We start from the raw sequence: 12,878 nt of genomic DNA, 5'->3' as shown, positions 1-12,878 counted from the left end.
ATACAATTCACATTAAGAGCCATGGTGGTGCACTGGTTAAAATGCAGTATTGCAGTCTGCCAACTGCCAGCAGTTTGATTCTAACCTGCTCAAGGTTAACTCAGCCTTCCATTCTTCCAAGGTCAGTAGAATGAGGACCCAGATTTCTGGGGGCAATATGCTGACTCTGTAAACACTTAGAGAGGGCTGTGAAGCACAATGAAGTGGTATATAAGTTTAAGTGCTATTATTATGCTGTACAATTCACATTACTGCTCAGTATATTAAATATAGTACCTAAAACACAATACTAAGCAATACAAACTTACCTAACACAAGACATAATGTCACATATTGCACTGTAATCCTAAAGAGAACTCAAAACATATTCTCTCTCTCTCTCCTTCTCCCCCCTCTTTTTATCTCTCACACATCTATCTCTTATCTCTCTATCATTATTTATCCATCCACCCATCATCTATTATTTCTCTGTCTATCTATTATCTCTCTAGCTTAATCTATCATGTTTATGTTTCCATCCAATTTAGACTATCATACACTGTGGACAGTGCAGTATTTATTTTACTTATTTATGTGGCCCACTCCTGTGACACAGGTAATTCTGGGAAGTATACAAGCATTAAAAACACACAAGTACAACTCCTGCTGCCCAAGGGTCAACAATCCCATTCACCAAAAAGCCACATTGATTACAGCAGTTCTCACCTAACCTGATCCAAAAGCCCAAGAAAACAACCAGGCTTTTGTTGGGGCCATCTGTATCTCTGGCAGATGCTGTTCTCCAGTGAGCAGCAGACAAGATTTTCTCACACAGTGTAAAATGGTAGACAGTACACAACGGAATGTAACACAATGGAGTAGAAATAAGTGACTAATAATGGAAGGGAATATGTGGTAGGGCAAAGCAAGCGCCATGCAATTCATAGTATCAGATAACAATGCAGAGTAATATGTGTATGTGTGTGCGCGCGTCTCTGTGTGTGTGTGTATGTGTGTATGTATGTATGTATGTATATTACAAACCACAAAATACTATACAACCATATGAAAGAAGACAGAGTGCAAGGTACATTATAAACGCACGAAGCTCAAAATGACATGATGGTAGAAGAACTCCATACCACACAATGCTCTTATGTGCAATCTAATGTATACAGCATTTCATTTCTGTAACAAATGTGCATGCGTGACAAAGGAGGATAAAAGAACCATGATCAGTTTCAAGAAAAAAAAAAATCAAGGTCCCCAATAAAAAACCCTCATAAATCACAGACAACCACACCAGAGTGCCATTAACATTGGTGTCTTCACCATCTTATCAAAGACCACTATGCAATGATAGAGATCATATGTTCTAGCCTGGCTTAGAACAATACAATATGTAATACTGTAGATTACAATACGCCTTGAATCAGAATGTGAATAAAGAGATCTCTCTGCTCTTCATTGTAGGCCTTCAGTACGTTTTTAAACAAAAATCTTCCCTTCTCCATTAGATAACTTGTCTGTGATGAAGAACCAATGTTATGGGACCCAGAAATACGAGCAGTGGATCACCGATGTGCAGCAGAAAGCTGTGGTGTTACACTTTCCAAATAAGGAAGACGAGAGCCAAGTCTGCAGAGCTGTTTGTATTTGCACACAGCACCTCCGAGTAGGTAACCTCCTCCTCCTTGGGAAGCAACCATTTCTCTTGTCTTGTTGCTCTATTACAGGGGTGTCAAACTCATGGGCCGGATGTGTCACATGCTGGCCACAGCCACCCCTGGTTTAGCGAAGAGGGAAAAAGTCACGATATGTGACGACAACATGACGCTGCATGTTTGAGACCCCTGCTCTATTGCCATTGAGTTGTGTTTCTCCTGTCCTGTTTCCTAATGTTTGGCATTATTTTAGTCAACAGTGTATTAAGAGTAATTTGGTTTAAGTGTTTTTTTCCGGTGAGAACGGTCTATCAGGGCAACCTGGTCTACCCAGATATGGAATGGAGCATACTGCTTTGGCTTTCGCCTATCTGCCCCAATCCAGGAGCCTTTGCAGGCTTCCATGACAAAGTATTTTGTGTTAAATTTAAATTTACGAGTATAGTTCTCCTCAGCTAGCCATACCCTTCTGGGATTCGAACCCAGGCCACATACATATTGGGCAAATGTATTAACCTCTAGGCCACAGGCTCTCCTCATTTTGTTGGCTGTACCAGGCTGTACTCACTAGAAAAACACTTAATTTATCCCGTAGTACAGCTTACAAAGTGAGGAGAGTCCATGGCCTCGAGGTTAATACATCTGCCTAATATGCAAGCGACCCGAGTTGATGAGAGCGAAACAGCATGAAATAGCTATACTAGTCTCCCTTTATTTCTTTGTCGGTAAATTTAAATTTAACAGTACCTTGGTTTGTTACGAGTGTCAGATGACTGCATCAAGCACTAGTACATGTAATTCATCCTGTTCAAAATGATTGCATTTGTCAGAGAATTCATGACTGGCAGAGACATGGTAACCAGGTCAGCCAATGAATAGGACTTAGTAACAAGGTCAGCCAATGGGAGCTGAAACAGATTGGAGCCTGGGCGTGGTTTAGCCCTGTAGCTCTGAGTGCTGTGCAAAAGGAAACAGGAACTAAATTAGTCTGCTCTGCTGAAATGAAACTGAAATCTCTCTCTCCTTTCTATCGCATTGGAAGAATCTGCCGTTGGTATTGTGCATTTATTCATGTGTTATTATGTATCTAAAGTTAATGAATCCTGCTGAATCAGTTATCTGTGTGTGCTTATTGGATGTGATTTCTACAGCAAACTCTGACAGCGTTACATTCTGGGTTGTTTTACTTACTGTCAGGTATGGGTAGTCCTCAGTTTACGACCACAATTGAGCCCAAAATTCATGTCACTAAGTGAGAAATTTGTTAAGTGAATTTTGCCCCATTTTATGACTTTTCTTGCCACATTTGCTAAGGGAATGACTGCAGTTGTTAAATCAATTGTGCTTCCCCATGGACTTTGCTTGTTTAGAAGATGGCAAAATGTGAGTCAGTTGTCAAGCATTTGAATGTAAATCACATGACCATGGGGATGCTGCAATGGTCATAAGTCGCTTTTTTCAGTGCCGTTGTAACTTTGAACTGTCATGGTCAAGCGAACAGAGGCATGCATTCCTCTGGTATGAAAGACATAAGGTACATCAATACTTCCAAAGACAATATATATGACAGGCTCTATTGGGGATATGGAACAAAATTTAAAAAACAGAACTACAAGAAAATACCGATCTGGCTCTCCACCCTAGAAGTGGTGGTATATGCAAATCTTATCAACTGGGGAAAAATTGTGACATATAAGTGAACTGTTATAAGTCAAAGATTACCTTTAGTTTTTTCAGTTGCACCTTAAAATGCATTACAAAAAAAAAACCTTTGCTGAAAATGGGCAATTCCAATCTAGTGAAGGATCTCTCCTTTGAAATGCTGCATTTGGACTTCAAATCAGTTGCTTTAGGTTTGAATGAGGCTGCTTTGATCTTCCAGAATATGTCACAAATGTGAAAGATGATTGAAGGAAGTCGTTTGAATTCAGAATGATTCAAGTGTGAAATAGGTCACATCGCAACAGGTAGTCCTTGGGTTACAATGGCAATTGGGACCAGGTCTTAAAGGGTGATGTCACAGGATTGTGCTTAGCTATTTCCAGCAGTCCCTATGGCTCTCATTAAATGAAGACCTCATTTTAAGGGCTTCCCCTCCCCTTCCTCTCCTGAGTGTTGTTTGCTGCCATGCTTTTAGGATGACCTTTTTATGATATTAAAATAATGTAAATATTTCTTTATCACAGAAATACAATGATGCCTTAATCATCAATGAAGATGCCCGAACCAAAGATGCTTTGGATTTTCTGAAGGATTATTTTCAGGATATCAAAAATGCCAACTTTGATGATATTGAACGTCAATTGGTTTCAAATTTTGAAGGTGCTTTATATATATTTTTTAAAAGCCCTACATTCATGTTGCTTTGATAGGTCAAACATCTGTCTATTCCAACACATTTTGACTTTCAAACTATTTTAGAAGCAATAAAGAATATAACTGTCCTGTCTTCCAGTAATACTTCAATCCTCAAACAATATTTATCATTATCTATCCATCTATCATCTATCTATCTATCTATCTATCTATCTATCTATCTATCTATCTATCTATCATCCATCCATCCATCCATCCATCCATCCATCCATCCATCCATCCATCCTCTATCTACTCTCTATCATCTCCCTGTCTGTCTGTCCGTCCGTCCGTCCGTCATTGCTGTCCCCTTAACTATCCATCTCCCTAACGGACTCTTAAGTAAAGAAAATAGCAAACCAGAGATTTACATCTTGTAGTAGTACTTGATGGATCCATAAAGAGAACAGGTATATTTTTATTTCTGTAGAAGGTATGTGCAAGAAGGGGTTTTTAAAATATATTTTTTAATTTTTTAAAAACACAAATAATACAAACAGTACATATACAAGTGGCTACAAAAAAAAAAGAAAGACAAAAGAAAAAGGGAGAAAATAAATATTCCAGTGCACTTCACAACCCTGGTGACCTTTCTTAGATATACAATATATTCCAATTGTGCCCTTTTACCCTCCAAAGCAACATATATTCTTGAGTAGGTTTATTCTCTTTGCCTTCCACCAACATTGATTTTATAAAATCCCCCCATTTTTCATTGTAATTATATACTTTAATCATCCCTTTTTAAATTTCTGTTGTTAATTTATCATTTGTTGCCATACTCTAAATTTCATTATACCACTCATTTCTTTGAGTATCCCAATTTCGTCACCAATATTTAGCCATCACTAATCTAGCTGTCATCAAATTTACAATCAATTCATTTTTTGTTTCATTTATATCCTGTTTTTCTACCAGCAACAATAATGCAATCCTCGGTGAATCTTTAGATTTACATTCAACAGTGCTCTGATTTCTCTAAACACCATGTCCCGTATTTTTTATGCACTATCACAAACCCACCACATATGTTTATATGTTCCAACCTCTTTCTTGCACCTCCAACAAACATTTGTATATTTACCATTATTTGATTTAATTTACTTGGTGTTAGGAGAAATAAATGGTAATGATTAGAAAAATATTTGGAATAGAAGAGTATATAACTGTGATGGCGAACCTATGGCATGTGTGCCACAAGTGGTACGTGGAGCCATATTTGTTTCGGCACATGGCAGCTGATTTTTTCATCCTTCCGGAGGCCTGGGGGAAGCAGTTTTCACTCTCCCCATGCTTCAGGAAAACCTCTGGAGGCTGGGGAGGGCGCAAAACAGCCACAGTGGGCCAACCAGAAGTTCATTCCCGAAGAAAGGGAGGGAGCGAAGGGAGAGAGGGAGCAAGGGGGGGGCGGAAATGGAACTGATCAAACTTTATCATAAACCAGTTCCAAGAATTTTTTAAAAAAACCTGATCCATACTGCCCTGGATGAAAGGTGAAATGCAAAATTATGGTAAATGATTTTTGAATCCTTTAGAAATGCAGCTACTGTAACTACCTATACAAACAAGGACAATAAAATGTAACTATTTATCTGTATGGTATTAGATTATAGTTTTGTAGGGAAGGTGTCCCTTTCCTTATCCATCCTTAGATAATTGCATTTTTGTCTCCCAGATAATTTGCAAGAACTCACTGCTGCTTCCGAGGATAAATCAAATGAAAACCCAAAATTGGAAGATATTGCAGAGATTTTGGGAGAGGCATATCATGTCGACCCTGAGACGCGCACTATTCTCTTCGTGAAGACAAGAGCACTGCTGGCAGTAAGAAACTCTTCCAACATGGAGGAAGCAGGATTTTTTTCCCATCCTGTTTTCTGCTATATGTGACTTAGCATTTAAGATCAGTTTACCTGTGTTTTGAGGTGGGTGGTGAATTTCCTATGGAATGGGACCACAATGCACTCTTCTAACTTTCTGGTAAGCTGCTGAAAGTCTTCTGCTCACTTGGTAGCATGATAAGAATGGGTAGGGTCAATTTTGACATCCCCATCCTCTTGTTTTTGCTGTTATGGTGTTGGTGATGAAAAAGAAATTACAGGTAAGACTTCAGGTTAGAATGGAAATTGGGAGTGGAATTTCCAATGTTAAGGAATGTGATGATGATGGTGATGATGATGATGATGATGATGATTATTATTTAATACTGTAAAGCCCTTTCCAAAGATTCTGTGATTATGTACAAAAAAGGGCTATGCACAATCATGCCAGTCACATGTGCCAATTGAAACTTAGATCCCTGTTATCACAAATGAATTTTACAGGCATTGAAGAATTGGATAGAAGAAACACCTGAACTTAAGCATCTGAAGCCACAGGCGCTGATGGGACGTGGGAAAAGAAACCATTGTACAGGTGAGGCAACTTGGATGGACTGTATAGGTTACGGATGGGTGGCATTCAGGTAGTCCTCAACGTATAATTGGGACCAGAATCAAGGCGGTTGTTAAATGAGTCATGTCTGATTTTAAAACTCTTTTTGCCGTGGCTGGTAAGCGAATCATGGCAATCATTAAGTGAAACCAGCTTCTCCAGTGCTTTGGCTTCTAGGAAGCCAGCTGGCACAGTCCCAAATAGTGATCACATGATCCTGACACTGTAATATGCATGCTGATTGTGAAGCATCTGAATTTTGATCATGGGGATCATGTGATAGTTATAAGTATTTTTCGGAGTATAAGACACACGGGAGTTTAAGATGCACCAAAGTTTTGAAAAGGCAAATTTAAAAAAAAGTAGGTGGGTAGATAAAGGGATAGAGAGAGAAAGAGAGAGAGAAATAGAGATAGATAGATAAATACAGTAGGTAGATAGGTAGGGAGAGAGAGAGAGAGTGTAGGTAGGTAGGTAGGTAGAGGGATAGAGAGAGAGAAATAGAGAGAGAGATACAGTAGATAGGGAGGGAGAGAGAGAGTAGGTAGGTAGGTAGATAGAGAGATAGAGAGGGAGAAATACAGTAGGTAGGTAGGAAGAGTGGGGGTAGGTAGGTAGGTAAATAGAGGGATAGAGAGGGAGAGAGGGAGAAATACAGTAGGTCGGTAGGTAGAGGGAGAGAGAGTAGGTAAGAAGGTAGGTAGGTAGGTAGATGATTCCAGGTGTACTTATCCATGTGCTGGAGAAGGAAATAGCTGACAATCTGCAGCACCTAAGACTTTGTTTCTGCTGGCACAGCACTTGATCCATGTAATTCTCATCAATCAGTTAAAGAGCTTTCCAAAAGGAAAAAAAAAATTCGCACTTTGCAAACCTCCCCAGCCCGTTTTTTGCAAAAATGGGCCTGTTTTTTTCAAATAAAAGGCATAAATAGCCTTGTGGGAGGGGCTTGCAGAGTGCTCCTGGGGGGGTGGGGGCCCAAAAATGAGCAAAAATTACATGGATGGCCTTATGGAGGTTTATAGCAATAGCAATAGCAGTAGACTTATATACCGCTTCATAGGGCTTTCAGCCCTCTCTAAGCGGTTTACAGAGAGTCAGCATATTGCCCCCAACAATCTGGGTCCTCATTTTACCCACCTCGGAAGGATGGAAGGCTGAGTCAACCCTGAGCCGGTGAGATTTGAACCGCTGAACTGCTGATCTAGCAGTAGCCTGCAGTGCTGCATTTAACCACTGCGCCACCTTGGCTCTTGAGAGTGCTGCTGGGGGCTGGGGGGTAAAAAAACAGCCAATTTTTTGCTCATTTCTGCTCTCCCCAGCCCCCAGAAGCTCTCTGAAAACCTCCATAAGGGAATGCACAGCCATTTTGGTGAAGGGGCGGGGCTTTGGGAGGCAAAAAATGCTGTATTTGATGTATAAAACGCACCCAGATTTTCAGCCTCTTTTTTGAGGAAAAAAGGTCTGTTATACTCTGAAAAATACGGTAATTGGTTTGTGACTCTCCAAGACTACTTGCCAAGTTTTGAAGATATTGGCCTGTCAGCTCTCCAAGCCAAATAAGGTCTGTGACTGTAAATCCTCCCTTGAAAGACTTTGCTGGGTGTGAATGAGAGGAATTCACAGTAACTTAATAAAAAGAGGATTTTGTCGGGACAAGGAGTCTGCTTCTTGGTTTGGGGAAGCCTAGGTCAGAACAGTCAGAATGTCACCAAAGGTGATCACATGACTCCAGGATACTGCAACCATCATAAATATGCCAGTTGCCAAGCATCCAAATTTTGATCATAGAACCATGGGGATCCTGCAACGGTCATAACTGTGAAAAAGGGCCATAAGTGACTTTTTTCAGTGCTGTTGTAACTTTGAACTTATCTCTCTCTTAGGCATGACCCTCCCAAATCAGAAAGGGACTTTGGATGCCTTCAAAACCAATGTGGACAGCAAGCTGCTAATAGCAACTTCAGTGGCTGACGAAGGGATTGATATTGCTCAGTGTAACCTGGTCCTGCTATATGAATATGTAGGCAACGTCATCAAAATGATACAAGTCAGAGGTAAGTTGGTGAAATTATTCTGTGAGAACCTGAATGTGGATATTTTAATTACAGGTAGTCCTCGACTTGCAATCAAAATTGAGCCCAAAATTTATGTTGCTCAGCGAGATAATTTTGTTAAGTGAGTTTTGCCCCATTTTACAACCTTTCTTGCCACAGTTGCTGAGGGAATCACTGAAGGTGTTAAATTAGTAACTTGGTTGTTAAGTGAATCTGGCTTCCCCATTGGTTTTGTTTGTCAGAAGGTTGCAAGAAGTGATCACATGACCCAGGGACATTGCAACCATCATAAATATAAATCAGATTGCCCAGCATTAATGTATAATATTTATATTACATTTCATTTCATTACATTACATTATTACATTACAATACTATACTATACTATACTATAACTATAACTATAACTATAACTATAACTATAACTATAACTATAACTCTACTCTACTCTACTCTACTCTACTCTACTCTACTCTACTCTACTCTACTCTACTCTACTATACTATACTATACTATACTATACTATACTATACTATACTATACTATACTATATAAATATAAACCAGATTGCCCAGTATTTTGATCACATCATTGTGAGGATGCCGCAAAGGTTGTAACTCACTTTATTCAGTGCTGTTGTAACTTTGAACGGTCACTTAATGAACTGTTGTAAGTCGAGGATTGCCTGTATATTAACTGAAGGTCATGCATTTCCACCCTAGGATGAGATATTATCAGATACATAGTGATTCAGCAAACAGTATTTTATTTGGGCCTATTATGCAAACACATAATAGTCATAATTGGCAAAAAATGCTTTTGACATTGGAGGCATTAAGTAATGCTTGGAAACATTGTTGCACTTCTCCAATCCAATTTCAGGTAGTCTTCAGTTAATGACCATAATTGGGAGCAGTCTCTTCATCATTAAGCAATGTCATGAAGCAAAAAAATCATGACTGTGCTAACTTTCAGCAGCAGTTTGGGCAATTCTGGTTTCTGTCATTAAGAGTGATGTCATTTGATAGGATTTGTGGTATGAAGCCAGCTTGGTACAGCATACCTTAGGAAGCACACAAGCATCTCATACAATAGACCTGGTACATTGGCAGCCAAACTATTACTCTGCAATAGCATTGCGGTCTCCTGGCCAATGTAACAACACCATACATTGTTAAGAATAATAACACCGTGATTAGTGATTTCTCCCCCATTGACTTTGCTTGTTGAAAGTTGGCAGCAAAAGTTGCAAATGCTGATTATATGACTGGAGGATGCTGTGGTGCCAGCATGGCATGCTAGTTGCCCAGTGCCTAAGTCGCAATTACATGAACATTGAGACGCTGCAGTGGATGCAACTTTGAGGACACATTGTAAATCTCCCAGCATTGTTGTAACTTTGAAAGTCACTGAATGTGTAATTGCTAACCAAGCACTACCTGTATTCCTTGTCTGGGAGCCAACGTTAAAAAATTACCTGGATAATATTCAGTTAGTGTTCAGGCCTAGGCCTGGAAATATTAACAGTTTTGGCCGATTTGGCTAATAACCTTCATAAGGATTTGCAGTGAGTGAGTAAGTGTGCACCTTTTGTTTCTTTTAAACCCTTTCAGCAATTTTCAGTGCCATCCATCACAGCATCTTTCTGTACTTACTACAAGAGTTGGGGGATGGTTGTTTTAAATAGCTCTGTTCTTTCATGAGTGGATGTGCTGTAGGGTTTGCCTTCTGTCTATCCCAACTCCCACATTTCAATAGCTTCATGAAGTGAAGCTTATGTGTACATCTCCATCCTGGGCTGGGCTAAACATGCTATAAAGGTTCAATGGAAAGAATTAAATCGAATCACATTTAAGATAGAAGTATAAAAGCCATTTCACCCTTATCTGCTTTGATTGTAATTCTGGATAGCATAGTATTCCTCTTGTAGAGCAAATCTATAACCTGAGAATCCTCCTATATATTGTAGACATTGGTAAATAGATAGAGGCCATGACTTGAGCACAGGAAGCTCAAACTGCCCAAGGAGCTGCTGATACAATTCCTCTACAGAGGAATTATTATTTTTTCCTTAATATATATATTTTATTATGTTTTCATTCTATACAATCACATATTTACTGTGCTTAATCAGGGCATATAACATTGAGTAATAAACACGGCCCTCACTTATATAGAAAATGCCCTCTACAATACAAACCCAATATACCACCTTGGCCCACCATGCACCCTCTTTCAACCCCCTCCAACTTTCATTCTTCCTTCTCACACACCTCTCTACGCCTACTTCCCCTCCCCTTCTTTCTAACCCTAACCCTATCACTCCCTCTAATCCATTTCCTCCCTCCCTTCTCCTCCTCCTCTCTCTCACCCTCTCCACCCTCCTTCTTCTTTCACTCGACTCTATCCTTCGGTATATTTCTATTACCTTCCAGTATATTCGGTTTGTTCTATTTTCGCACTAACATTGAAAAGCCACAGTATACAAATGCAATCATGGAATTTAACACATATTGTATTTCCCCCCTCCCCCCTCCCCCTAAATCCCCACCTCCCTTCCCTCCCCCCGACTTCCCAAAGACCATACGTGGTATAACTTTTGGACAATCACAGTCTAAAATATCTCTACATTGAACTCAGCTTCTTACTGTTACCCAAATTTTAAACAATTTAAATTGTTACTGATACTAAGCATAAGCTATCTGGAGTTTCTTAGTCCCATATTTACTTTTTATGTAATCAATCCATTTTTTCCAGTCTCGTTTATATCTCTCGTTTGAATGTTCTTTGAGGTATGCTGAAATTTTGGCCATTTCGGCTAAGTTCATAACTTTCAAAGTCCATTCTTGAATTGTAGGTAAATCTTTCTTCTTCCAATACTGCGCCACCAAGAGTCTTGCTGCCGTTATTAAGTACAGAACCAAATTAGTCTCTGCTGCTGTAAAGTCAATACATATACCCAGTAAAAACAACTGGGGGGTGAATTTTATCCTTCTTTTGAAAATGTTTTGCAGGATCCACCATATTTTTATCCAAAATGCCTTGACATTACGACATGTCCACCATATATGAAAATATGTAGCATCACAAGAACCACATCTCCAACATTTAGGTTGAACATTTGGATACATAGAGGCAAGCTTTTTAGGATCTAGGTGCCATCTATAAAACATCTTATAAAAATTTTCTCTCAAGTTTTGTGCTTGTGTAAATTTCACATTTCTTACCCAGATTCTTTCCCATGTTTCAAGCATTATTGGTTCCTCTATATTCTGAGCCCATTTTATCATACAATCCTTAATCAGTTCCGTTTCAGAATCCATCTGTATTAGTACATTATATATCCTCTTTATGTGCATTGAGCTTTGATCTCTTATTTGTTTAAACAAATTATCCTCAACTTTTACAAAGCCAATTTTTTGATCTGTTTTCCACCTAGCCTGTAGTTGACCATGCTGAAACCACGTTTGAACTACCTTCTCTTCTTTAAGTACCTCTAAAGATTTTAGTTGCATCACCCATCTTTCTGAGATAAGAAGTTGTCTATAGGTGGTTCTATCGTGTTTTTGTTCTACATTCATATTTTCAATTGCATGTCTAGGAATTGCCCACATGGGCACTTTATCATTTAATTTATGTTGATATTTTTTCCAAACCCGCAATAAAGCATTTCTTAAGATATGATTTTTAAATTTCTTATCCATTTTTTTGTTAAATAACAGGTAAGCATGCCAACCATATAACAAGTCATATCCCTCGATATTCAAAGTTCTGTCATTAGTTAGATGAATCCAGTCACTAATTGCAGATAATGCCACTGCGTCGTAGTATAATTTTAAGTTAGGTAATTTCAATCCTCCTCTTTCACGTGCATCTTGCATTATTTTCATCTTTACCCTCGGCTTCTTTCCTGCCCACACAAATTTGTTAATACCCTTCTGCCATTCTGAAAGATTCGCATCTCCTTTAAGTATTTGAAAAAGAAATAAAAATTTTGGTAAAATGTTCATTTTTACTGCCGCTATTCTACCCAGCAAGGACAAATGCAATTTTTCCCACCTTTTCAACTCCAACTGTATACTATGCCAAAGTGGTTCATAATTATGCTTATATAATTTCCCATTTGAGATTAAAATATTAACTCCAAGATATTTAACTTTTTTAACTACCTCACATCTTAGCATCGCCCCCAGTTCTTCCTTCTGTTTGATAGTCATATTTATAGCTAATATTTTGGTTTTTCCTAGATTTATTTTAAATCCCGAGACTTGACCATATTGATTGATCGTGTTCAATAATACCCTACTAGATTCCTGCGGTTGTTCCAATATTATGACCAGATCATCGGCAAATGCACGGACTTTATATTCTTGCTGTCTAATTTTAATCC

At 38.8% G+C, this 12,878-nt stretch overlaps 1 protein-coding gene across 2 annotated transcripts in view; it reads left to right on the top strand.

Moving 5' to 3' along the window:
• Positions 1-12,878, top strand: part of RIGI (RNA sensor RIG-I) — a 44,560-nt gene that overhangs the window by 19,051 nt on the left and 12,631 nt on the right. For both annotated transcript variants that reach the window (XM_087716143.1, XM_087716142.1), the window contains 5 exons: positions 1,497-1,654; positions 3,830-3,965; positions 5,674-5,822; positions 6,323-6,413; positions 8,318-8,488. In XM_087716143.1, coding sequence (XP_087572269.1) covers positions 1,497-1,654; positions 3,830-3,965; positions 5,674-5,822; positions 6,323-6,413; positions 8,318-8,488 — 705 coding nt within the window. The remainder of the gene's footprint in view (positions 1-1,496; positions 1,655-3,829; positions 3,966-5,673; positions 5,823-6,322; positions 6,414-8,317; positions 8,489-12,878) is intronic.

The sequence above is a fragment of the Thamnophis sirtalis genome, unplaced genomic scaffold (assembly GCF_051295495.1).
Source record: "Thamnophis sirtalis isolate CommonGarterSnake01/CBP01778 unplaced genomic scaffold, rThaSir2_p1.2 scaffold_5, whole genome shotgun sequence".
Taxonomy (NCBI): domain Eukaryota; kingdom Metazoa; phylum Chordata; class Lepidosauria; order Squamata; family Natricidae; genus Thamnophis; species Thamnophis sirtalis.
This window is presented reverse-complemented; position numbering and strand designations above follow the sequence as displayed.